Source organism: Anolis sagrei, chromosome X, assembly GCF_037176765.1.
Source record: "Anolis sagrei isolate rAnoSag1 chromosome X, rAnoSag1.mat, whole genome shotgun sequence".
Taxonomy (NCBI): Eukaryota; Metazoa; Chordata; class Lepidosauria; order Squamata; family Dactyloidae; genus Anolis; species Anolis sagrei.
Window position 1 is genome coordinate 107412921 of NC_090034.1, and position 27936 is coordinate 107440856.

At 46.6% G+C, this 27936-nt stretch overlaps 1 protein-coding gene across 2 annotated transcripts in view; it reads right to left on the reverse strand.

The window, feature by feature from the left end:
- LOC137095010 (nectin-2-like) overlaps nucleotides 1-27936 on the reverse strand; it is a 152287-nt gene that overhangs the window by 8476 nt on the left and 115875 nt on the right. For both annotated transcript variants that reach the window (XR_010908755.1, XM_067461152.1), the window contains exons 6-8: nucleotides 11283-11427; nucleotides 6916-6979; nucleotides 4348-4446 (exon numbers count right to left, since the gene is read on the reverse strand). Coding sequence is in view for 1 of the 2 variants with exons in the window: in XM_067461152.1 (XP_067317253.1) it covers nucleotides 4348-4446; nucleotides 6916-6979; nucleotides 11283-11427 (308 nt within the window). In the remaining variant the exon portion in view is untranslated. The remainder of the gene's footprint in view (nucleotides 1-4347; nucleotides 4447-6915; nucleotides 6980-11282; nucleotides 11428-27936) is intronic.

A 27936-nucleotide genomic window follows, 5' to 3' on the forward strand; every position in this document is an offset into this window, starting at 1 on the left:
TTTGTTGGGTTCTACTTGTTTTTGTTTGATCTCTTAATCGTAATAAATCATTCAAGCGCCAGTGAACACCTCCCAATCACAGGATGTCTCCAAGCAACAGAAGCCAGGTTACCTCTATGCAAATGCCCTCACTGATTGGCTTTGCAGCTTCATGGCTACTCAGTGCTATTCAAACTTGCTAATGGCAACATTCACACTTGCTTCAAATAGGCAAGGGTTCTTTCTCCCACTCGGGACATTATTCCACAGGGATATTATATACACGCCATTGTCTCCTTTCCAACAGAACCTCTGAAGATGCCATTAGTCACAGATGCAGGCGAAAAGTCAGGAGAGAATGCTACTGGAACATGACCATGCAGGCTGAAAAACTCACAGCATGGCCATGAAATCCAACAACAACAATAACAACAACAACATATTAATAATAATAATAATAATAATAATAATAATACATAGATTGGCTGCCATAGATGTGGGTGAAATGTCAGGAGAGAATGCTATTGGAACATGGCCATGCAGGCTGAAAAACTCACAGCATGGCCATGAAATCCAACAACAACAACAACAACAGCAATAACAACAACAACATAATAATAATAACAATAATAATAATAATAATAATAATAATAATAATACATAGATTGGCCATAGATGTGGGTGAAATGTCAGGAGAGAATGCTATTGGAACATGGCCATGCAGGCTGAAAAACTCACAGCATGGCCATGAAATCCTTCAACAACAACAACAACAACAACAATGTAGTAGTAGTATTAGTAGTAGTAGTAGTAGTAGTAATAATAATAATAATAATAATAATAATAATAATAAATGGGTTGTATGGCCATGTTCCAGAAGCATTCTCTCCTGACGTTTCACCCACATCTATGGCAGGCATCCCCAGAGGTTGTGAGGTCTGTGTGAGGTTTATATATCTGTGGAATGTCCTCACAACCTCTGAGGATGCCTGCCATAGATGTGGGTGAAACGTCAGGAAAGAATGCTTCTGGAACATGGTCATACAACCCATGTATTATTATTATTATTATTATTATTATTATTATTATTATATTGTCATAGTTGTTGTTGAAGGATTTCATGGCCATGCTGTGAGTTTTTCAGGCTGTATGGCCATGTCCCAGTAGCATTCTCTCCTGACATTTTGCCCACATCTATGGCAGGCATCCTCAGAGGTTGTGAGGTCTGTTGGAAATGAGGCAATGTGGAATGACCTCACAACCTCTGAGGATGCCTCCCATAGATGTGGGCGAAACATCAGGAGAGAATGCTTCTGGAACATGGCCATACAACCCATGTACTACTACTACTACTATTATTATTATTACTATTACTATTATTATTATTATTGTTCTTGTTATTGTTATTATGTTGTTGTTGTTGATGATGATGATGATGATGATGAAGGCTTTCATGGCCATACTATGAGTTTTTCAGGCTGTATGGCCATTTCCCAGTAGCATTCTCTGCTGACATTTCACCCACAGCTATGGCAGGCATCCTCTGAGGTTGTGAGGTCAGTGTGAGGTTTATATATCTGTGGAATGTCCTCACAATCTCTGAAGATGCCTGCTATAGATGTGGGCGAAACGTCAGGAGAGAATGCTTCTGGAACATGGCCATACAACCCATGTATTGTTATTATTATTATTATTATTATGTTGTTGTTGTTGTTGTTGTTGTTGTTGTTGTCTTTCATGGCCATGCTATGAGTTTTTCAGGCTGTATGGCCATGTCCCAGTAGCATTCTCTCCTGACATTTCACCCACATCTACGGCAGGCATCCTCAAAGGTTGTGAGGTCTGAGTGAGGTTTATATATCTGTGGGATGTCCTCACAACCTCTGAGGATGCCTGCCATAGATGTGGGTGAAACGTCAGGAGAGAATGCTTCTGGAACATGGCCATACAACCCATGTACTACTACTACTACTACTACTACTATTATTATTATTATTATTATGATGTTGTTGTTGTTGTTGTTGTTGATAATGATGATGATGATGATGATGAAGGCTTTCATGGCCATGCTGTGAGCTTTTCAGGCTGTCTGGCCATGTCCCAGTAGCATTCTCTCTTGACATTTCACCCACATCTATGGCAGGCATCCTCAGAGGGTGTGCAGTCTGAATGAAATTTATATATCTGTGGAATGTCCTCACAACCTCTGAAGATGCCTGCCATAGATGTGGGTGAAACGTCAGGAGAGAATGCTTCTGGAACATGGCCAGACAGCCTGAAAAAGTCACAGCATGGCCATGAAATCCTTTAACAACAACACCAACAGCAACATCAACAACAGCAGCAACAACAACAACAACAAAATAATAATGGGTTGTATGGCCATGTTCCAGAAGCATTCTCCCCTGACGTTTCGCCCACATCTATGTCAGGCATCCTCAGAGGTTGTGAGGACATTCCACAGATATATAAACCTCACTCAGACCTCACAACCTCTGAAGATGCCTGCCATAGATGTGGGTGAAACGGCAGGAGGGAATACTTCTGGAACATGGTCATACAACCCATGTATGATGATGATGATGATGAAGGCTTTCATGGCCATGCTGTGAGTTTTTCAGGCTGTATGGCCATGTCCCAGTAGCATTCTCTCCTGACATTTCACCCACATCTATGGCAGGCATCCTCAGAGGTTGTGAGGTCTATTCGAAATAGGAGAGAATGCTTCTGGAACATGGCCATACAACTCATATATTATTATTATTATTATTATTATTATTATTATTATTATTATTATTATTATTATGACGTTGTTGTTGTTGTTGTCGATGATGATGATGTTGATGTTGCTGTTGCTGTGGGAGTTGGAGTTGTTGTTGAAAGATTTCATGGCCATGCTGTAAGTTTTTCTGGCTGAATGGCCGTGTCCCAATAGCATTCTCTCCTGACATTTCACCCGCATCTACGGCAGGCATCCTCAGAGGTTGTGAGATCTGTTGGAAAACTAAACAAGTGAGGTTTATATATCTGTGGAATATCCTCACAACCTCTGAGGATGCCTGACATAGATGTGGGTGAAACAGCAGGAGAGAATGCTTCTGGAACATGGCCATACAACCCATGTACTATTATTATTATTATTATTATTATTATTATTATTATGTTGTTGTTGTTGTTGTTGTTGTTGGTGATGATGATGATGATGATGATGATATATCTGTGGAATGTCCTCACAACCTCTGAGGATGCCTGACATCCTCAGAGGTGAAACGTCAGGAGAGAATGCTTCTGAAACATGGCCATACAACCCATTTATTATTATTATTATTATTATTATTATTATTATTATTATTATTATTATGTTGTTGTTGTTGTTGTTGTTGTTGTTGTTGTTGTTGATGATGATGATGATGATGTTGCTGTTGGAGTTGTTGTTGAAGGATTTCATGGCCATGCTGTGAGTTGTTCAGGCTTTATGGCCATGTCCCAGTAGCATTCTCTCCTGACATTTCACCCACATCTACAGCAGGCATCCTCAGAGGTTGTGAGGTCTGTGTGAGGTTTATATATCTGTGGAATGTCCTCACAACCTCTGAGGATGCCTGACATAGATGTGGGTGAAACGTCAGGAGAGAATGCTTCTGGAACATGGCCGGAAAACTCACAGCAACCAGTGATAGTCCAGCCATGACAGCCTTCAACAACACAATAATAATATTGTATTGGCACTCCAAAAAAAGGAGGGAAGTGACCACAGGAAATTAGAGAGTTTTAAGGTAAAGGTAAAGGTAGTCCCCTGACATTAAGTCCAGTCATGTCTGACTCTGGGGTGTGGTGCTCATCTCCATTTCTAAGCCGAAGAGCCAGAGTTGTCCATAGACACCTCCAAGGTCATGTGGCCAGCATGACCGCATGGAGCGCCGTTAACTTCCCGCCGGAGCGGTACCTATTGATCTACTCACATTTGCATGTTTTCGAACTGCTAGGTTGGCAGAAGCTAGGGCTGAGTTTTACGTATGAATAATTTTTGCATCCATTCTCTGCAATGCTAGAAATGTGGAGAATGAAGTTTCTTTGGAGGAAAAAAATACTTATTTACGGAGAAGGGATCGTGCTGCTTCCCTGTAGCCTCAGGCAAAAGCAAACTCTCCTTCGTGATTATTGATTTCCGTTGCCATTCCGATCACGTTCAGCCTGGGATTTGGGAATGCAACACGAGTTCTGTATTTCTTTGCAAACCATTTCGGATTGCAAAGGAATACAGAACTGGTTTTGCATTCCCAACGCCAGGCAGAACGACGCGACGATGCGATGGCATCCGTTGTTTTCCCCGCTCATTTGCTCGCTCGGCCACCAGCTTGCCCTCACCTCCGTTGCGGTGGGAGCCACCCCTCCAAAGGGATCCTCGGTGGGTTCCAAATAGGAACTTTTGAGCGGGATATTTTCAACCTCATTGGGGCGAGGAACCTGGAATAAACCACAGAAGCCGTGAAGATGGAGTCGCACCCTCGGATAGAGAAAGGCAGGCCACAATCTCCTTAGAGCAAGCAAGCTAGTGTTTGGGCCATGCAAAGGAGCTTTGTGTGTATATATATATGTATATAAAACAGGGTGCAATTTAATCTTCATGACTTTCAAACCGTCGTAACACGAGACACGCCTTTGCAAGTTGCAGCAACCAAGCGTTGCAAAGAGCAGGAAGGTGATGCTGAGAACCACACCCAACCCTTTCCGCTTGCCAGGAGCCATACGCTCCAAAAATGCGAGAATTTGCACAACTGAAAAGACAAGAATCCACTATTGCAATAATACCAAGGTGTAAATGTAATCAAACCTATAACTAGTTCGATGAATATGTCTGCATAGTCAAAGCCATTGCACAGACAGCAAAACATAGGACTGCTGCATTTGCAATTTTCCAGGAAAGGAAAAGCCCTCTGACTTTGAACACCACACCGTTGGATCGGGAAAACAATCCTTTCATTGAAGATAATTAAAAAGCAGGAAAGTAAAACGCACTTGAAAGAAATAGGTAAATCCAATTAGGTAGGAAGATGAGCAGGAACAAAGTAGTCGGGAAATTATCCATCCATCCATCCATCTACCTATGTACCTACCTACCTATTTATCTACCTACCTATCTATCTACCTACCTACTTACCTATCTACTTATCTATCCATCCATCCATCCATCCATCTACCTACGTACCTACCTATCCATCCATCCATCCACCCACCTACCTACCTACCTACCTACTTATCTATCTACTTATCTATCTACTTATCCATCTATCTATCCATCTACCTACGTACCTATCTACCTACTTATCTACCTACCTATCTATCTACCTATCTATCTACCTACCTACCTACCTACCTACCTATCTACCAACCTACCTATCTGCTTATCTATCCATCCATCCATCCATCCATCTATCTACCTACGTACCTACCTACTTATCTACCTACCTATCCATCCATCCATCCATCCATCTACCTACGTACCTACCTACCTACTTATCTACCTACCTACCTACCTACCTAACTAACTACTTATCTACCTATATACTTATCTATCTACCTACCTACCTACCTACCACCCTACCTATCTACTTATCTACCTACCTACCTACCTACCTACCTATCCATCCATCTTCCTACGTAGCTACCTACCTACCTAATTATCTACCTACCTACTTATCTATCTACCTATCTACCTACCAACCTACCTATCTACTTATCTATCTATCCATCTATCTACCTATGTACCTACCTACTTACCTACCTACCTATCTATCCATCCATCCATCTACCTACGTACCTACCTATCTATCTACCTACCTATCTGCCTACCAACCCACCTATCTACTTACCTATCTATCCATCCATCCATCCATCTACCTACGTACCTCCCTACTTATCCATCCATCCATCTACCTACGTACCTACCTACCTACCTACCTACCACCCTACCTATCTACTTATCTACCTACCTACCTACCTACCTATCCATCCATCCATCCATCTTCCTACGTACCTACCTACCTACCTACCTACCTACCTACTTATCTACCTACCTACCTACCTATCTACCTACCAACCTACCTATCTACTTATCTATCTATCCATCTATCTACCTATGTACCTACCTACTTACCTACCTACCTATCTATCCATCCATCCATCTACCTACGTACCTACCTACTTATCTACCTACCTATCTATCTACCTACCAATCCACCATCCATCCATCCATCTACCTACGTACTTACCTACTTATCCATCCATCCATCCATCCATCCATCCATCCATCCATCTATCTACCTATGTACCTACTTACCTACTTATCTACCTACCTACCTACCTATCTACCTACCAACCTACCTATCTACTTCTCTATCTATCCATCCATCCATCCGTCTACAATACAATTGAACCCTCGGTTGACTTCTGATACAGTAAATAAATAAATTGAACTAATTATATGTTTAATCACATTTACACCTTTGTGTTATTACAATAGTGGATACTTGTCTTTTGGGTTCTTAGGGAACAGATTTTCTTTTGTGAGCAACGGAGAGTATTGGAATGGCATTGCAGGAATCAAAGCCCAGCATCGACCGATGGACTCTTTCCTTTCGGCGATTTGCCATCTCTAAGAATGCCAATGTCATTTTAGGAGTAAGTACAACTTCCAGAATTGTCCAAAGTGATCTTCCGGAAGTTGCAGTTCCAAGAGGAAAAGGAAAGATAGTTTCCCAAAGCTCTGCAGAAGGAGTGGGCAGAAGGAGCGGCATGCAGCCCGTCCACGCTTGCGCAAGGCTGGCAAAGAGGATGAGTGAGATTTGGAAGGCGTTCGCCTGACAAAGTGTCTGGAGATGCGAACCAGATTGGGAAGCACTCCGTGCCGTAAGCAGTGTGGAGACGAAAACTTACCGGCTCCGTTTCGTCAGACAGCTGGCAAGGCGGGGGCGGCTTGTACGGCGGAGGCCCTTCCAAGCTGCAACGACAAAAGGGAACGAGGACGTTGGGAATGAGGATTCAAGAGAGATATTGACTCTAACCTGGAATGTGTCCAGAGGAGGGCGACTAAAATGATCAAGGGTCTGGAGAACAAGCCCTATGAGGAGCGGCTTAAGGAGCTGGCCATGTTTAGCCTGAAGAAGAGTAGGCTGAGAGGGGATATGATAGCCATGTATAAATATGTGAGAGGAAGCCACAGGGAGGAGGAGGGAGGGAGCTTCCTTTCTGCTTCCCTGGAGACTAGGGTCTGGAGAACATGCCCTATGAGGAGCGGCTTAAGGAGCTGGGCATGTTTAGCCTGAAGAAGAGAAGGCTGAGAGGAGATATGATAGCCATGTATAAATATGTGAGAGGAAGCCACAGGGAGGAGGAGGGAGCAAGCTTGTTTTCTGCTTCCCTGGAGACTAGGGTCTGGAGAACAAGCCCTATGAGGAGCGGCTTAAGGAGATGGGCATGTTTAGCCTCAAGAAGAGAAGGCTGAGAGGAGATATGATAGCCATGTATAAATGTGTGAGAGGAAGCCACAGGGAGGAGGAGGGAGCAAGCTTGTTTTCTGCTTCCCTGGAGACTAGGATGCAAGGGAACAATGGCTTCAAACTACAAGAGAGGAGATTCCACCTGAACATGAGGAAGAACTTCCTGACTGTGAGAGCCGTTCAGCAGTGGAACTCTCTGCCCCGGAGGGAGTGTGGTGGAGGCTCCTTCTTTGGAAGCTTTTAAGCAGAGGCTGGATGGCCATCTGTCAGGGGTGCTTTGAATGCAATATTTCTGCTTCTTGGCAGAATGGGGTTGGACTGGATGACCCACCAGGTCTCTTCCAACTCTTTGATTCTATGATTCTATGATTCTATGAGGACATTGGAGCCTGGTGTCCAAAGCAAGGGAAGTCCTAGTCCCGTTCTGTTTTCGTTTTGGTTGGACCTCGCCTGGAATAATAAGCTCTACGTCCGGTTCTGGGCAAAGCTATTCAAGAAGGAGATGGGCAAGGTGGAAGAAGGTCCAGAGAAAGGCCACCAAAGTGGTCCAAGGTGTGGAAACCAAAAGATGGGTCTGTTGAGCTTGGAGAAAGAAAGGCTAATATCTAGATAAATAAAAATGTCGTGTTCGTTTGTGGGATTAACAGAACTCAAAAACCACTGGACGAATGGACACCAAATTTGGACACAAGACAAATTTGGACATTATGACTATCACTCATAAAAACACTGGAAAACACAGCAGAAGGGACTTCAAAAGCCCCAAAAAGGTAATGACAAAAAGCTAAATGACAATACAGTAAAGAGGGAAGAAAGAGGGAGGGAAGGGAGAAAAAGAAAGAAAAGAAAGAAAGAAAGATGGAAAGAAACAAGGAAAGGGAGACGGAAGCATGGAAGGAAAGAAAGAAGGAAGGAAAGAGGTAGAGAAGGAAGAAAGGAGAGAAAAAGGGAGGGAAAGAAAGAAGGAAAGGAAGCATGGAAGCAAAGAGAGAAGGAAGAAAGGAGAGAAAGAGGGAGGGAAAGAAAGAAGGAAAACTAGAAGGAAGCATGGAAGCAAAGAGAGAAGGAAGGAAAGAAGTAGAGAAGGAAGAGAAGAGAGAAAGAGGGAGGGAAAGAAAGAAGGAAAAGGAGAAGGAAGCGTGGAAGCAAAGAGAGAAGGAAGAAAGGAGAGAAAGAGGGAGGGAAAGAAAGAAGGAAAACTAGAAGGAAGCATGGAAGCAAAGAGAGAAGGAAGGAAAGAAGTAGAGAAGGAAGAAAAGAGAGAAAGAGGGAGGGAAAGAAAGAAGGAAAAGGAGAAGGAAGCGTGGAAGCAAAGAGAGAAGGAAGGAAAGAGGTAGAGAAGGAAGAAAAGAGAGAAAGAAGGAGGGAAAGAAACAAGGAAAAGGAGACGGAAGCATGGAAGGAAAGGGAGAAGGAAGGAAGGAGGTAGAGAAGGAAGAAAGGAGAGAAAAAGGGAGGGAAAGAAAGAAGGAAAGGAAGCATGGAAGCAAAGAGAGAAGAAAGAAAGGAGAGAAAGAGGGAGGGAAAGAAAAAAGGAAAGGGAGAAGGAAGCATGGAAGCAAAGAGAGAAGGAAGGAAAGAGAGAAAGAGGGAGGGAAAGAAAAAGGGGGAAGGAAGGAAAGTTAAAGGAAGGAGAGAAGGAAAGAAAAAAGGGAAAGAAGGAAGGAAATTGAGAAGGAAGCATGGAAGCAAAGAGAGAAGGAACGAAGGAAAGAGGTAGAGAAAGAAGAAAGGAGAGAAAGAGGGAGGGAAAGAAAAAGGGGGAAGGAAGGAAGGAGAGAAGGAAAGAAAAAGGGAAAGAAAGAAGGAAAGGGAGAAGGAAGCGTGGAAGCAAAGAGAGAAGGAAGGAAAGAGGTAGAGAAGGAAGAAAGAGAAAGAGGGAGGGAAGGAAAAAGGGGGAAGGAAGGAAAGTTAGAGAAGGAAGGAAGGAGAGAAGGAAAGAAAAAAGGGAAAGAAGGAAGGAAAGGGAGAAGGAAGCATGGAAGCAAAGAGAGAAGGAAGGAAAGAGAGAAAGAGGGAGGGAAAGAAAAAGGAAGGAAGGAAAGTTAAAGGAAGAAGAGAAGGAAAGAAAAAAGGGAAAGAAGGAAGGAAATGGAGAAGGAAGCTTGGAAGCAAAGAGAGAAGGAACGAAGGAAAGAGGTAGAGAAAGAAGAAAGGAGAGAAAGAGGGTGGGAAAGAAAAAGGGGGAAGGAAGGAAATTTAGATAAAGAAGGAAGGAGAGAAGGAAAGAAAAAAGGAAAAGAAGGAAGGAAAGGGAGAAGGAAGCACGGAAGCAAAGAGAGAAGGAAGGAAAGAGAGAAAGAGGGAGGGAAAGAAAAAGGGGGAAGGAAGGAAAGTTAGAGAAAGAAGGAAGGAAAGAGGTAGAGAAGAAAGAAAAGAGAGAAAGAGGGAGGGAAAGAAAAAGGGGTAAGGAAGGAAAGAAAGAGAAGGAAGGAAGGAGAGAAGGAAAGAAAAAAGGGAAAGAAGGAAGGAAAGAGGGAGCGAAGGAAGGGGGGAAGATGTAGAGAAAGAGGGAGGGAAGAAAAGAAGGAAAGAGAGAAGGAAGAAAAGAGAGACAGAAGAGAAAGAAAAAGGGGGAAGGAAGGAAAGAGATAGAGAAGGAAGGAAGAAGAGAAGATGGGAAGGAAGGAAAGAGGGAGGGAACGAAGGAGGGAACAAAGGAGAGAAAGAGGGAAGGTTGGCCAGAGCAACGCGTGGCGGGCACAGCTAGTCATAGAATAATAGAGTTGGAAGAGACCTCCAAGGGCCATCCAATCCAACCCCCTTCTTTCTGCCATGCAGGAGAAACACAATTAAAGCACCCCTGACAGATGGCCATGCATCTTCTGTTTAAACGTCTGCAAGGAAGAAGCTGCGACCACATTCCAAGGCAGAGAGTTTCACTGCTGAACAGCTCTCCTTACACAGGCATGGGCCAACTTTGGCCCTCCAGGTGTTTTGGACAATTCCTAATACCCTACTCAACTAAAGCACCCCTGACAGATGGCCATCCAGCCACCGGCTGTTAGGAATACTGTCTCTCTACCTGGCAGAAGCGGGTAGGTCCCTTCAAAGTCTAGGGAAATGTAGACTGTGTTGGAGTGCAGTAGAGTCTCCATCTCTGGAGGATTTAAAGCAGAGGCTGCAGCCTACACAATTAAAGCACCCCTGACAGATGGCCATCCAGCCTACCGGCTGTTAGGAATAGTGTCTCTCTACCTGGCAGAAGCGGGTAGGTCCCTTCAAAGTCTAGGGAAATGTAGACTGTGTTGGAGTGTAGTAGAGTCTCCGTCTCTGGAGGATTTAAAGCAGAGGCTGCAGCCTACACAATTAAAGCATCCCTGACAGATGGCCATCCAGCCTACCGGCTGTTAGGAATAGTGTCTCTCTATCTGGCAGAAGCGGGTAGGTCCCTTCAAAGTCTAGGGAAATGTAGACTTCCTGGGAGTGTAGTAGAGTCTCCATCTCTGGAGGATTTAAAGCAAAGGCTGCAGCCTATACAATTAAAGCACCCCTGACAGATGGCCATCCAGCCTACTGGCTGTTAGGAATAGTGTCTCTCTACCTGGCAGAAGCGGGTAGGTCCCTTCAAAGTCTAGGGAAATGTAGACTGCCTGGGAGTGTAGTAGTCTCCATCTCTGGAGGTTTTTAAGCCGAGGTTGGATGGCCATCTGTTGGGAAGGCTTGGATGGTGTCTTCCTTGGAAGAAGGGGGTTGGATTGGATGGCCTTTGGGGGTCCCTCCAAACTGTATGATTTGAACGTCTAGACTTTTCCTTTGCTTCTCTCACACACACAACACTGAGTCACAGATTGGCTCGCTTACTCGTCCTCTTCATGATCCATGCGGTTCTTCTGTTGCTGGCGGCAGATGAGGACGCCGGTGGCCACCACGGCCAAGGCCACGATACCCGCGATGAGGCCGCCGATGATGCCTCCGGTCGTGCCCGCCCCCTGCAAGTTGGGCTTATCTGGAGGGGAAAGACACGAGAGAAGGCAAGAGAATTGAATCAGAGATGGGGTAAACACAGTCACCTGGCCTGACACGCATTCGAACTCAGGTCCTCACCTGCCTCAAGCATCCCTTCTTCGCTCTATGGGTTGTCAAAGGCTTTCATGGCAGGAATCACTGGGTTGCTTTCCGAAGCTCTAGGTGCTCTTACTTCCTATTACAGGGAAAACCAGCTGATCCCCAACCCATCTAAAACACAGACATGTGCCTTTCACCTCAAGAACTGAGAAGCATCCCGAGCTCTGAGGATTATTACCTGGGAAGGAATCCCACTGGAGCATTGCAGCGCACCCAAATACCTGGGAGGAGTCACTCTGGACCGTGCTTTGACTTACAAGAAACACTGCCTGAACATCAAGCAAAAAGTGGGTGCTCGAAACAATATCATACGCAAGCTGACTGGCACAACCTGGGGATCACAACCAGACACAGTGAAGACATCTGCCCTTGCGCTGTGCTATTCTGCTACTGAGTATGCATGCCAAGTGTGGAACACATCTCACCACGCTAAAACAGTGGATGTGGCTCTTAATGAGACATGCTGCATTATCACGGGGTGTCTGCGCCCTACACCACGGGAAAAATTACACTGTCTACACCTGACATCCGCCGGGAAGTAGCAGCCAATAGTGAAAGGACCAAGGCAGAGACATCTCCAGCTCATCCCCTGTTTGGGTATCAGCCAGCATGTCAATGACTTAAATCCAGACATAGTTTTCTAAGATCTACGGAGACACTCACTGGAACACCTCAGTAAGCAAGAGTCCAAAAGTGGCAGGCTAAAACCCAGAACCTCAATCCATGGCTGATACCAAATGAGAGACTCCCTCTGGAAGACGGGGCGACTTGGAAGGCGCTGAACAGACTGTGCTCTGGCCCCACGAGATGAAGAGCCAACCTCAAGAAATGGGGCCACAAAGTGGAATCCTTGACATTGGAGTGTGGAGAAGAGCCAACCACTGACCACCTGCTGTAATGCACCCTGAGTCCTGCCACATGCACCATGGAGGACCTTCTTGCGGTAACACCAGAGGCACTCCAAGTGGCCAGAGACTGGTCAAAGGACATTTAATCAACTACCAAACTCACACATTTTGTATTTTGTCTGTTTGTTTGCTTTGTTCTGTTAGAAATGTAATATAATTGACTGGCTGCCCTGACGCGAGAAATAAAATAAATAAACTGGGTTGCTGTGGGTTTTTTTGGAACCGTCTGGCCATGTTCTAGTAGCATTCTCTCCTGACGTTTGAAGATGCCATTAGCCACTGATGCAGGCGAAACATCAGGAGAGAATGCTGCTGGAACATGGGTATACAGCCCCCAAAACTTGCAGCAACCCACTTCTTTGCTCTTTTGTTTTCATGTTTTAATGCTTTGGTCTTTGGCCACTAAGTGGCACCATTGCGCCGCCTTGGGATGCTTAGCATTTCTGGGCGCATCTCACCAGCAGCAAACAACTTACTCCAGGGTTGTTGTAGGTTTTTTCGGGCTATAGGGCCATGTTCTAGAGGCATTCTCTCCTGACGTTTCGCCTGCATCTATGGCAAGCATCCTCAGAGGTAGTGAGGTCTGTTGGAACTAGGAAAATGGGTTTATATATCTGTGGAATAATGACCAGGGTGGGACAAAGGACTCTTGTCTGCTGGAGCCAGGTGTGAATGGGTTGTTGTAGGTTTTTTCGGGCTATATGGCCATGGTCTAGAGGCATTCTCTCCTGACGTTTCGCCTGCATCTATGGCAAGCATCCTCAGAGGTAGTGAGGTCTGTTGGAACTAGGAAAAAGGGTTTATATATCTGTGGAATGACCAGGGTGGGACAAAGGACTCTTGTCTGCTGGAGCCAGGTGTGAATGGGTTGTTGTAGGTTTTTTCGGGCTATATGGCCATGGTCTAGAGGCATTCTCTCCTGACGTTTCGCCTGCATCTATGGCAAGCATCCTCAGAGGTAGTGAGGTCTGTTGGAACTAGGAAAAATGGGTTTATATATCTGTGGAATAATGACCAGGGTGGGACAAAGGATTCTTGTCTGCTGGAGCTAGGTGTGAATGTTTCAACTGACCGCCTTGATTAGCATACAATGGGCTGACTTACTCCAGGTTGAGTCTCCTTTCTCTCCGAAAGTCTTTGGGACCGGCAAGTGTTTGGGATTATTTTCTGGGATTTTGGGACATCTGCATTTAGAGATGACAAGATGCTTCTCGGAGATGAGGACCAAGTGTATAAATGCGTGTGGATTGAATAGGGCTTATGCATGGAACCCTCATTCCACTTTTTTTGCACTGCAGCTCCCAGAATTCCTTGCTCAGCATAGTAATAATAATAATAATAATAATAATAATAATAATAATAATCCATATGAATAAAAATGTAATGTTCGTTTGTGGGATTAACATAACCCAAAAACCACTGGACGAATTGACACCAAATTTGGACACAAGACACCTAACAACCCAATGTATGTCTTTCACTCTTTTGTCATTTGGGAGTTGTAGTTGCTGGGATTTATAGTTCACCTACAATCAAAGAGCATTCTGAACCCCACCAATGATGGAACTGAACCAAACTTGGCACACAGAACTCCCATGATCAACAGAAAACACTAGAAGGGTTTGGTGGGCATTGATCTTGAGTCTGGGAGTTGTAGTTCACCTACATCCAGATATCACTGTGGACACAAACAATGATGGATCTGGACCAAACTTGGCACGAATACTCAATATGCCCAAATGTGAACACTTGTGTAGTTTGGGGGGAATAGAATCTTGACATTTGGGAGTTTTAGTTGCTGGGATTTATAGTTCACCTACAATCAAAGAGCATTCTGAACTCCACCAATTATTGAATTGAACCAAACTTGGCACACAGAACTCCCATGACCAACAGAAAATACTGGAAGGGTTTGGTGGGCAGTGTCCTTTGGTTTTGGAGTTGTAGTTCGCCCACATCCAGAGATCACTGTGGACTCAAACAATGATGGATCTGGGCCAAACTCTACACGAATACTCGATATGCCTAAATGTGAACACTGGTGGAGTTTGGGGAAAATAGAATCCTGACATCTGGGAGTTGCTGGGAATTATAGTTCACCTCCAATCACAGAGCATTCTGAACCCCACCAATTATTGAATTGGGCCAACCTTCTCACACAGAATGCCCATGACCAACAGAAAATACTGTGTTTTGTGGTGGTCTTTGGGTGACCCTTCTGACACCCCCTTGTGACACCCCCCCCCCGGAGTTAACATTATTCCAGGTGAGATCTGACCAAAGTGGATTAGAGTGGAACTATGACATTCCTCAAGCCTTCTATTGATGTCACCTAGAATTGTGTTGACCTTTTAAAGCTGCTGCATGACACTCTTGGCTCATGCTCAGCTTTGCTAAAAGCATAACATTATTCCAGATGTGATGTGACCAAAGCAGAACAGGTGAGACTATGACTTCCCTCAATCTGGAGACTAGATTCCTATGGATGCAGTGAGAATCGCATTGGCTTTTTAAGCTGCTGCATGACACTCTTGGCTCAGGCTCATCTTTGCTAAAGCATAGCCAGGGGCGGCTCATCCATTACGCAAAGTAAGCGGTCGCAGTACACTTTTTTTTTTGCCAGGGGCGCAGAGGCGCCTCTGTAAATGCCCCTCGACCACCACTTGATGCGCGCCCCCTCGGCTCACAACAGCCCCAGCAGTCCCGGGGAAGCCTCAGCAACCTATTACGCAAAGTAAGCATTTGCAGTATAGCTGATTGTGCCCAGGGGCACTCTTGAGGCGCTCTTGGGGGAAAATAGACCTTGACATATGCGAGTTGTAGTTACTGGGATGTATAGTTCACTTACAATCAAACAGCATTCTGAACTCCACCAATGATGGAATTGAACCAAATATGGCACACAGAACTCCCACGACGAACAGAAAATATATATCAATTAGCCGTACCCTGCCACGCGTTGCTGTGGCCTATAGTAAATCTTTTCAAAGTAGAGGTAGACATCTGGAGTATTATGAAAGAGAGGTACCTATCTATTCCTTCCCCCTTTCCCCCCCCTTTCTCTCCTTCCTTCCTTCTCTTCCTTTTTCCTTCTTCCTTTTTTCTTTTCTTTCCCTTTCTCTTTCTTCCTTCTCTGCCTCCTTCCTTCCTTCCTTCCTTCCTTCCTTTGGTTTTTGTTTCCGTTCTTCCTTTTGTCTGTCCTTCCTTCCTTCGTTTGGTTTTTGTTTCCATTCTTCCTTTTGTCTGTCCTTCCCCCCCCCCTTTCTCTTTCTTTCTCTTCTTCCTTCGCTCCTCTTTCCTTCCTTTTCTGTCCTTCTTTCCTTCCTTCCTTCTCTTCCTCTTTCCTTCTTTTTTCTTTTCCTTCCCTTTCCTTTTCTTCCTTCTCTGCCTCTTTCCTTCCTTCCTTCCTTCCTTCCTTTGGTTTTTGTTTCCGTTCTTCCTTTTGTCTGTCCTTCCTTCCCCCCCTCTTTCTCTTTCTTTCTCTTCTTCCTTCGCTCCTCTTTCCTTCCTTTTCTTTCCTTATCTCCTTCCTTCTTTCTCTACCCATTTCTTTCCACCCCTCTTCATTTCCTCTTTCTCTCTTTTCTCCCTTCTCTACCTTTTTCCTTCTTCACTCTTTGCTTCCATGTTTGTTTCCTTCCTTCCTTTGATGTTTTTCCGCTTTCTTGATTGGGCCCGCCGTGGAAGGGGGCGTGTCTTACCGGAGGGGGGTGGGAGGAGGGAAGGATTGAGTGAGGGAGGGAAGGGGTGGGGGTGAAGGAAGGGGCGTGGGCGGGGTTAGATGGACGAGGGGGAGGAGGAATTGTTTTGACAGGGGGGAAGGGGGTGGGCAGGGTTAGAAGGGGCGGGGCTTGGAGGTGGTGTGGGCGGGGTTAGATGGAGGAGGGGGAGGAGGAATGGTTTTGACAGGGCGGGAAGCGGCGCGGCAGGAGGATGGGGGTGTGGCTTGCGCGGAGGGAGCATTGGCCGGCAGGCCATGTGCATGCGCCAGGGAACTTGCGGCTGGGTGCCATTGCGCATGCTCAGTTGCTTTGTCGTTTTGTGAGTGTGTTGTTGTGTTGTTTTTTTTTTACTTTGATTCGATTTGTTTGTACCTTGTGGGTTGAGATAGGTGCATGGGAATTTTGGTTAATTTTCGTTGGGGGAGTTTTGAGTTTTGCTGTCCCGTTCGACGCCACTTTCAGATTTATATATATAGATAATTGGTTGTTGGGGGGGGGGCGGCAAAACAGTTTGCTTACCATTGAAAATTACCTAGGGCCGCCTCTGAGCATAGCACTATTCCAGGTGAGACCTGACCAAAGTGGAATAGAGCTGAACTATGACATCCCTCAACTGATGCGGCCTGGAATCACATTGGCCTTTTTAGCCGCCGCATCACACTCATAATGAGCCAGATATCCGAACCTCTCCTCCTTTTGGCCTGGGGTGCGGAGAAGGTTGCCACAAGCCCTTCCTTTCCCCATCGGTGCAGAAGTCCTTCTTTTTACGGAGGCCGAGGAGCGCGGCCTCTTCCTCCTCCTCCTCCTCATAGAATCTTAGAATCAAAGAGTTGGAAGAGACCTCATGGGCCATCCAGTCCAACCCCATTCTGCCAAGAAGCAGGAATATTGCATTCAAATCACCCCTGACAGATGGCCATCCAGCCTCTGTTTAAAAGCCTCCAAGGAAGGAGCCTCCACCACACTCCGGGGCAGAGAGTTCCACTGCTGAGCGGCTCTCACAGTCAGGAAGTTCTTCCTCGTGTTCAGATGGAATCTCCTCTCTTGGAGTTTGAAGCCATTGTCCCATTGCGTCCTAGTCTCCAAGGAAGCAGAAAACAAGCTTGCTCCCTCCTCCCTGTGGCTTCCTCTCACATATTTATACACGGCTATCATATCTCCTCTCAGCCTTCTCTTCTTCAGGCTAAACATGCCTAGCTCCTTAAGCCGCTCCTCATAGGGCTTGTTCTCCAGACCCTTGATCACTTTAGTCGCCCTCCTCTGGACACATTCCAGCTTGTCAATATCTCTCTTGAATTGTGGTGCCCAGAATTAGACACAATATTCCAGGTGTGGTCTAACCAAAGCGGAATAGAGCATGGGGAGCATGACTTCCCTGCATCTAGACACTATGCTCCTCGTCCTCCTTGTGCCATCTTCCCGCTGCCAGCTTGGCGTGTTCATCCACCAACTGATCCCTTCTCCAACTCTCCTGGGAGAGCCCATAATTACACGCAGCCCCATCTATTATGCATGGACAGGCTTGCAGCAAGTGGCAGCGCGTGCCCTCCTTTGCATCTGCTCAAAATTAGTATATATGTATTTTTTTTCCAAGGCTAAAAACGGACCCGTCTCTCTTCCCTTTTCCTCCTTGCCTCCTCACTTTGGCTTCGCTAGGCATATCCTCCAACCCAGAGGGAAGGAAACCTTGCCGTGCAAAGCAGAGAAAGGTTGGCTTTGCTGTCTCAAAAGAAGGAAAAAGGGAAGAAAGGCGGGAAGATGGAGGAAAAAGGGAAGAGTGTTTCCCTGCTAGGGAAAAAGGCTTAAAGGATTAGATGGTTTGGAGAGCTTAGAAATGCAGATGACTGCGGAGAAATATGACGGAGGATGAAATCGGAGGATCATAACCGGGGCAGAGTCAAGCATCCTCCAACTCAAATCCCTTCTCGTATTCCCAAGGCTCAAAGGCCAAAACCAAGCAAGCAAAGGTCCGGTTGCCAGATCTCAAGGGTCATCTTGCAAAGAGGGTCATCTTGCATCTTCAAGAGGCCACATACATACGTCTTGGACAGCAACGGCTCCCAAAGTGACCCACTTAAGGTGGGATCAGGTGTCAAAACAGGAATGCTCGAGAGCAGCACGTGTGAAAATGATCTTGGGAGTCTTCATGGACAACAAGTTAAACATGAGCCAGGAATGTGATGTGGCAGCAAAAAAAGCCAATAGGATTTTGGCCTGCATCAAGAGGAGCCTAGTGTCTAGATCCAAGGAAGTCGTGCTCCCCATGCTCTATTCTGCCTTGGTTAGACCACACCTGGAATATTGTGTCCAATTCTGGGCACCACAATTCAAGAGAGATATTGAGAAGCTGGAATGTGTCCAGAGGAGGGCAACTAAAATGATCAAGGGTCTAGAGAACAAGCCCTATGAGGAGCGGCTTAAGGAGCTGGGCATGTTTAGCCTGAAGAAGAGAAGGCTGAGATGGGATATGATAGCCATGTATAAATATGTGAGAGGAAGCCACAGGGAGGAGGAGGGAGCAAGCTTCCTTTCTGCTTCCCTGGAGACTAGGACGCAATGGAACAATGGCTTCAAACTACAAGAGAGGAGATTCCATCTGAACATGAGGATGAACTTCCTGACTGTGAGAGCCGTTCAGCAGTGGAACTCTCTGCCCCGGAGTGTGGTGGAGGCTCCTTCTTTGGAAGCTTTTAAACAGAGGCTGGATGGCCATCTGTCAGGGGTGATTTGAATGCAATATTCCTGCTTCATGGCAGAATGGGGTTGGACTGGATGGCCCACGAGGTCTCTTCCAACGCTTTGATTCTATGATGTGTTATTGCCCAAACCTTACTCTCCATCTTCATCGCTATGAACTTCATCTTGTTGACGGGAAGCTTCCCACTGGAGTGGAAATCCTCTATTGGACAGATGGAAAGCTATTGAACCTCAGCAGACTGAAATCCAAAACCAAGGTCACAACATCATGTTATAGAACTCCAATATGCTTATGATAATGTCATCTATGCACATTCAGAAGAAGACCTACAAGCCACTCTAAACACCTTTGCAGAAGTGTATGAGAAGCTCGGCCTGTCATTGATCATCGAGAAAACCAAAGTGCTCTTCCAGCAGTCACCAGCCATCCCTTCTCCAATGCCAGAGATACAGCTTAATGGTGTAATGTTAGAAAATGTTGACCATTTCTGCTCCCTTGGCAGCATTCTCTCCACCAAAGTCAACATTGACACCGAAATACAACACTGCCTGAGCTCTGCGAGTGAAGCATTCTTCCTAATGAAGGAGAGAGTGTTTGAGGACTGGGATATCTGTAGGGAGACCAAGGGGCTTCTTTATAAAACCATTGTCCTCCCAACAGATAGCAAGCTATGTAACCTCAGCAGACTGGAAGCCAAAACCAAGGTCACAACATCTGTTATAGAACTCCAGTATGCTGATGACAATGTCATCTGTGCACATTCAGAAGAAGACCTACAAGCCACTCTAAACACCTTTGCAGAACCATACAAGGAGCTCGGCCTGTCATTGAACATTGAGAAAACCAAAGTGCTGTTCCAGCAGTCACCGGCCAATCCCTTTCCAATGCCAGAAATACAGTTTAATGGTGTAACATTACAAAATGTGGACCATTTCCGCTACCTTGGCAGCCACCTCTCCACCAAAGTCAACATTGACACCGAAATGCAACACCACCTGAGCTCTGTGAGTGCAGCATTTTTCTGAATGAAGCAGAGAGTGTTTGATTAGCATTTGATGGCCTGGCAGTGCCTGGAGTAATGTTTTGTTGAGAGGTGATTAGATGTCCCTGCCTGCTTCCTCTCTGTTGTTGTGCTTTTCTAATTTTAGAGTTTTTTAATACTGGTAGCGAGATTTTGTTCATTTTCATGGTTTCCTCCTTTCTGTTGAAATTGTCCACATGCTTGTGGATTTCAATGGCTTCTCTGTGTAGCCTGACATGGTGGTTGTTGGAGTGGTCCAGCAAATTAGAACAGCGCAACAACAGAGAGGAAACAAACAAGGACATCTAATCACCTCTCAACAAAAGTTTGCTCCAGGCACTGCCAGGCAATGAAATGCTAATCAAGGTGGTCAGTTGAAACATGGATGGCCCATGAGGTCTCTTCCAACTCTTTGATTCTATGATTCTATGATTCACACCTAGCTCCAGCAGACAAGAGTCCTTTGTCCCACCCTGGTCATTCCACAGATATATAAACCATTTTTTCCTAGTTCCAACAGACCTCACTACCTCTGAGGATGCTTGCCGTAGATGCAGGCGAAACGTCAGGAGAGAATGCCTCTAGCATATGGCCATACAGCCCGAAAAAAACCTACAACAACTCTGCACACAAAAGTTATTGAGCAGAAAAGAGTCCCCAAAATGGGGCATTTGAGCCTCACTTTACTTAGTTGTTGTAGGTTTTTTTGGGCTATGAACGTGGCCCTATGGCCAAAAAAAACCTACAACAACCCAGTGATTCCGGCCATGAAAGCCTTCGACAATACTTTGTGTGCGGAGTTCAGATGCCTTTCCTGCTCTGTATATTTTGTGCGCTGCTGACTTTCGCTCTCTTTTTGTCCAGTGGATCTTTTGCTACTCCGTGCAATGTACACAAAGAGACACAGAACAAAATGTGCGCCTCCCAGTTTGAGTCGGATTTGAAAGGCAACGAGTGGACAATGGCAACCGAACAGGTCGGACCGGAGAGGCGAGTCGGTTCCTCGCCCGCGAGATGTGCCCGACGAACCACAGAGGGATCTGTCCCCAAACCGATGCCCAAACTGGTACATTGGGTTACTCAGAGGGTGCAGCCGGTGGGAAGGAGTTTGCTCACGATGGGAGGAAAGGTGAGTCAGGCTCGGGCGGCGATATTTCGAAACCCGGTCATCGTCATCATCATCCGAAACCAGTCTCTTTGGAAAGTTGGGGAAACGAAAACAGAAGTCCCTTTGGTTCTCTCTCTGGACAAGAGAGAATGGCATTCCGCGGGGTTGACGACATGCGTGACGGCGCAAGCATGCCTCCCACACAACGACAATGAGGCCTTGGCTTCATTTCACACCCCACAAAAGACAACACTCCCCCCCTCTTGGCATGGCCTCCCTCCTTTTCGTCTCTTTGGGATGCCATAAAGGTTTATCTTATCTCTGCTGCGGCCTCCAGCAAGCAAAGTCCAGTCTCTCTCTCGCTCCTCGTCACCGGGAAAGAATGCTGACCAACGGACAAACAGATCAAAAGGAAACAATTCCGTTCATGGATTTCAGTGCTGATACTTCTGATCTTAGGCGATACCTCATAGGCCGAGGATGATGGTCCTCCAAGTCTAGTGTCTTGGTGGTGGGTCCATAGGTGGCTGTGGAGCCCTATTCTTGATCCGCAGTGAGAACACTGGTTTCCAGACAGAAGGCAGTCTGGTTGGCTTGCCATGCCTTCTTACTCTTGGCACATTTCTCCCTTTCGCGCTCTTTGAATTGTACAGCACTGCTGGTCACAGCTGACCTCCAGCTAGAGTGCACAAGGGCCAGAGCTTCCCAGTTCTCAGTGTCACAGTTTTTGAGGGTGCCTTTAAGCCCATCTTTCAATCTCTTTTCCTGCCCTCCATAGAATCCTAGAATCCAAGAGTTGGAAGAGACCTCATGGGCCATCATCCAGTCCAACCCCATTCTGCCAAGAAGCAGGAATGTTGCATTCAATCACCCCTGACAGATGGCCATCCAGCCTCTGTTTAAAAGCTTCCAAAGAAGGAGCCTCCACCACACTCCAGGGCAGAGAGTTCCACTGCTGAACGGCTCTCACAGTCAGGAAGTTCTTCCTCATGTTTGGATGCCAAATAAGCTTAGGTGCCTTCTTGGACTTTCCTTTCAGCTGTGGCTTCCGTCTCCAAAACAGATCCACTTGGCAACCATGGCATCTCCAACACACTCCAAAGAAGGAGCCTCCACCACACTCCGGGGCAGAGAGTTCCACTGCTGAACGGCTCTCACAGTCAGGAAGTTCTTCCTCATGTTCAGATGGAATCTCCTCTCTTGTAGTTTGAAGCCATTGTTCCCTTGCGTCCTAGTCTCCAGGGAAGCAGAAAACAAGCTTGCTCCCTCCTCCTCCCTGTGGCTTCCTCTCACATATTTATACATGGCTATCATATCTCCTCTCAGCCTTCTCTTCTTCAGGCTGAACACGAGGAAGAACTTCCTGACTGTGAGAGCCGTTCAGCAGTGGAACTCTCTGCCCCGGAGGGAGTGTGGTGAAGGCTCCTTCTTTGGAAGCTTTGAAACAGAGGCTGGATGGCCATCTGTCAGGGGTGCTTTGAATGCAATATTCCTGCTTCTTGGCAGAATGGGGTTGGACTGGATGGCCCATGAGGTTGCTTCCAACTCTTGGATTCTAGGATTCTATGTTCAGCAGTGGAACTCTCTGCCGCAGAGTGTGGTGGAGGCTCCTTCTTTGGAAGCTTTGAAACAGAGGCTGGATGGCCATCTGTCAGGGGTGCTTTGAATGCAATATTCCTGCTTCTTGTCAGAATGGGGTTGGACTGGATGATGGCCCATGAGGTCTCTTCCAACTCTTTGATTCTATGATTCTATGTTCAGTAGTGGAACTCTCTGCCGCGGAGTGTGGTGGAGGCTCCTTCTTTGGAAGCTTTTAAACAGAGGCTGGATGGCCATCTGTCAGGGGTGCTTTGAATGCAATATTCCTGCTTCTTGGCAGAATGGGGTTGGACTAGATGGCCCATGAGGTCTCTTCCAACTCTTTGATTTTATTATTCTATGATTCTATGAAAAGTCAGCATGGAGTGCATTTACACCAGGCACGGGCAAACTTTGGCCCTCCAGGTGTTTTGGACTTCAACTCGCATAATTCCTAACAGCGTAATAGAGTTGGAAGGGCCCTCCAAAGGCCATCCAGCCCAACCCCATCTAGCCTCTGTTTAAAAACTTCAATTCACAGAGTAGACTACTATTGACGTCAACTAGAATCGCCTTGGCCTTTTTAGCTGCTGCATCACACCGTTGACTTGTGAGTGAAGACCAGAGACACAACTATCTGCTCTTTGGGGGGCTTTTGGGGTTGCGACTTCCCTTTCTAATAGTCCGAAACATGCCTGGCTTGGCATGGCTCCTCCAGGGAAACCAAGCAGCCTTTCCCTCCCATCTTTGCATTCCTGGAAGGTTTCAACTGGGAAGATAAGGAAGGAAGGGAAGGGAAGGCAGGCCAAAGAAGGAGCGCCCCACACGCCTTGGCCCGGCGCTCCGGCCCTTCCCGAAAAGGCACATTTGGTCCTTTTGCAGGAGGAGGAAGAAGAGCCAAAGAGGCGCCCATGCCTTCTCTTCTTCCTCAAACAGGAGCTGCTCCCTGGGTTTCAGCCCCTCCCTCGGGAATCTCTTTGGCCCTGTTTACACGAAACTGGAGCAAAGAGGGAAGGAAGGCTTTGCTTTCGGTCTTGGATCAGATCATGCGCTTTCCTTGGAAACGGCATTGCTCTCCGTCTGCATTGCGGAATTGTAGTGCTTTGAGATAGGCTGGCGACAAATAAAGTATTATTATTATTATTATTATTATTATTATTATTAACTGGTTAGACTCTTAGAGTTGAAGGGCACCCCAAAGGTCATCCAGTCCAACCACAAGCAGAGATGGCTATCCAGACTCTGCTTCAAGACTTCCATAGAATCCTAGAGTTGGAAGGGCACCCCAAAGGCCATCCAGTCCAACCCCAATCTGTCGTGTGTGAAGACACAACCCACATTATTATTATTATTAGAGTTGGAAGGGCACCCCAAAGGTCATCCAGTCCAACCCCAAGCAGAGGTGGCCATCCAGGCTCTGCTTAAAGACTTCCATAGAATCCTAGAGTTGGAAGGGCACCCCAAAGGCCATCCAGTCCAACCCCAATCTGTCGTGTGTGAAGACACAACCCAAGCCTTCCCAAGAGATGGCCATCCAGACTCTGCTCAAAGACTTCCATAAAATCCTAGAGTTGGAAGGGCACCCCAAAGGGCATCCAGTCCAACCCCAAGCAGAGATGGCCATCCAGACTCTGCTTAAAGACTTCCATAGAATCCTAGAGTTGGAAGGGCTCCCCAAAGGTCATCTAGTCTGATCCCATTCTGTCGTGCGTGACGACACAATCCAAGCCTTCCCAAGAGATGGCCATCCAGACTCTGCTTAAAGACTTCCATAGAATCCTAGAGTTGGAAGGGCACCCCAAAGGTCATCCAGTCCAACCCCATTCTGTCATGCGTGAAGACACAATCCAAGCCTTCCCAAGAGATGGCCATCCAGACTCTGCTTAAAGATTTCCATAGAATCCTAGAGTTGGAAGGGCACCCCAAAGGCCATCCAGTCCAACCCCATTCTGTTGTGCGTGAAGACACAATCCAAGCCTTCCCAAGAGATGGCCATCCAGATTCTGCTTAAAGACTTCCATAGAATCCTAGAGTTGGAAGGGCACCCCAAAGGTCATCCAGTCCAACCCCATTCTGTCGTGCGTGAAGACACAATCCAAGCCTTCCCAAGAGATGGCCATCCAGACTCTGCTTAAAGACTTCCATAGAATCCTAGAGTTGGAAGGGCACCCCAAAGGCCATCTAGTCCAAGCTCATTTTGTCATGTGTGAAGACAGAATCCAAGCCTTCCCAAGAGATGGCCATCCAGACTCTGTTTAAGACTTCCATAGAATCCTAGAGTTGGAAGGGCCCCCAAAGGCCATCCAGTCCAACCCCATTCTGTCGTGCGTGAAGACACAACCCAAGCCTTCCCAAGAGATGGCCCTCCAGACTCTGCTTAAAGACTTCCATAGAATCCTAGAGTTGGAAGGGCACCCCAAAGGCCATCCAGTCCAACCCCAATCTGTCGTGTGTGAAGACACAACCCACATTATTATTATTATTAGAGTTGGAAGGGCACCCCAAAGGTCATCCAGTCCAACCCCAAGCAGAGGTGGCCATCCAGGCTCTGCTTAAAGACTTCCATAGAATCCTAGAGTTGGAAGGGCACCCCAAAGGCCATCCAGTCCAACCCCAATCTGTCGTGTGTGAAGACACAACCCAAGCCTTCCCAAGAGATGGCCATCCAGACTCTGCTCAAAGACTTCCATAAAATCCTAGAGTTGGAAGGGCACCCCAAAGGGCATCCAGTCCAACCCCAAGCAGAGATGGCCATCCAGACTCTGCTTAAAGACTTCCATAGAATCCTAGAGTTGGAAGGGCTCCCCAAAGGTCATCTAGTCTGATCCCATTCTGTCGTGCGTGACGACACAATCCAAGCCTTCCCAAGAGATGGCCATCCAGACTCTGCTTAAAGACTTCCATAGAATCCTAGAGTTGGAAGGGCACCCCAAAGGTCATCCAGTCCAACCCCATTCTGTCATGCGTGAAGACACAATCCAAGCCTTCCCAAGAGATGGCCATCCAGACTCTGCTTAAAGATTTCCATAGAATCCTAGAGTTGGAAGGGCACCCCAAAGGCCATCCAGTCCAACCCCATTCTGTTGTGCGTGAAGACACAATCCAAGCCTTCCCAAGAGATGGCCATCCAGATTCTGCTTAAAGACTTCCATAGAATCCTAGAGTTGGAAGGGCACCCCAAAGGTCATCCAGTCCAACCCCATTCTGTCGTGCGTGAAGACACAATCCAAGCCTTCCCAAGAGATGGCCATCCAGACTCTGCTTAAAGACTTCCATAGAATCCTAGAGTTGGAAGGGCACCCCAAAGGCCATCTAGTCCAAGCTCATTTTGTCATGTGTGAAGACAGAATCCAAGCCTTCCCAAGAGATGGCCATCCAGACTCTGTTTAAGACTTCCATAGAATCCTAGAGTTGGAAGGGCCCCCAAAGGCCATCCAGTCCAACCCCATTCTGTCGTGCGTGAAGACACAACCCAAGCCTTCCCAAGAGATGGCCCTCCAGACTCTGCTTAAAGACTTCCATAGAATCCTAGAGTTGGAAGGGCACCCCAAAGGTCATCCAGTCTGATCCCATTCTGTCGTGCGTGAAGACACAACCCAAGCCTTCCCAAAAGATGCCCATCCAGCCTCTGCTTAGAATCCTACAGTTGGAAGGGTCCCCCAAAGATTGCCATAGAATCCTAGCATTGGAAGGGCCCCCCAAAAGCCATCCAGTCCAACCCCAGTCTGTCGTGCGTGAAGACACAATCCAAGCCTTCCCAAGAGATGGCCATCCAGATATTTATAGAATCCTAGAGTTGGAAGGGTCCCCCCAAAGGCCATCCAGTCCAACCCCATTCTGTCGTGCACGAAGACACAATCCAAGCCTTCCCAACAGATAGCCATTCAGCCTCTGCTTAGAATCCTACAGTTGCAAGGGTCCCCTCAAAGGGCATCCAGTCCAACCCCATTCTGTCGTGCACGAAGACACAATCCAAGCCTTCCCAACAGATGGCCATCCAGCCTCTGCTTAGAATCCTACAGTTGGAAGGGTCCCCCAAAGATTGCCATAGAGTCCTAGCATTGGAAGGGCCCCCCAAAGGCCATCCAGTCCAACCCCATTCTGTCGTGCACGAAGACACAATCCAAGCCTTCCCAACAGGTAACTATCCAGACATCTATAGAATTCTAGAGTTTGAAGGGCCCTCCAAAGGCCATCCAGTCCAACCCCATTTTGTCATGAATGTACACATTCCAAGCCTTCCCAACAGATAACCATTCAGCCTCTGCTTAGAATCCTACAGCTTGTAATGGTCCCCAAAGGCCATCCAGTCCAATCCCACTTTGCCATATGTGAAGACACAATCCAAGCCATCTCAAGAGATAGCCATCCAGACATCCATAGAATCCTAGTTGGAAGGGGCCCCCAAAGGCCATCCAGTTCAAGCCCAAGCAGAGATGGCCCTCCAGACTCTGCTTAAAGACTTCCAAAGAATCCTAGAGTTGGAAGGGCCCCCCCAAAGGCCATCCAGTCCAACTCCATTTTGTCGTGTATGTAGACACAATCCAAGCCTTCCCAAGAGATGGCCATCCAGACATCCATAGAATCCTAGTTGGAAGGGCCCCCAAAGGCCATACAGTCCAACCCCATTCTGTCATGCGTGAAGATACAATCCAAGCCTTCCCAACAGATAGCTATCCAGCCTCTGCTTAGAATCCTACAGTTGGAAGGGTCCCCTAAAAGCCATCCATTCTGTCATGCATGAAGACACAATCCAAGCCTTCCCAAGAGATGGCCATCCACACCCATAGAATCCTATAGTTGGAAGGGTCCCGCAAAGGCCATCCAGTCCAACCCTATTTTGTCATGCATGAAGACACAATCCAAGACTTCATTAAACTGCATTATTTCTTGCTTCGTGTCCCCTTGTGAGGAGAGAAAGCGGGGTATTAATATACATAATAAATGTAAACAACAACAACAACAATAGATGCACTCTTGGATGCAGGCAAAGCAATTATTAATGTGCATTACTTCTTGTTTCGTGTCCCCTTGTGCAGAGAAAAAGCGGGGTATAAATAAATATAATAAATGTAAACAACAACAACAACAACAACAACAGATGCACTCCTGGATGCAGGTAAAGCAATCCTTAAACTGCATTATTCCTTGCTTTGTGTCCCCTTGTGCAGAGAAAAAGCGGGGTATAGATAAATATAATAAACGTAAACAACAACAACAACAACAACAACAGATGCACTCCTGGATGCAGGTAAAGCAACCATTAAACTGCATTATTTCTTGCTTCATGTCCCCTTGTGCAGAGAAAAAGCGGGGTATAGATAAATATAATAAACGTAAACAACAACAACAGAT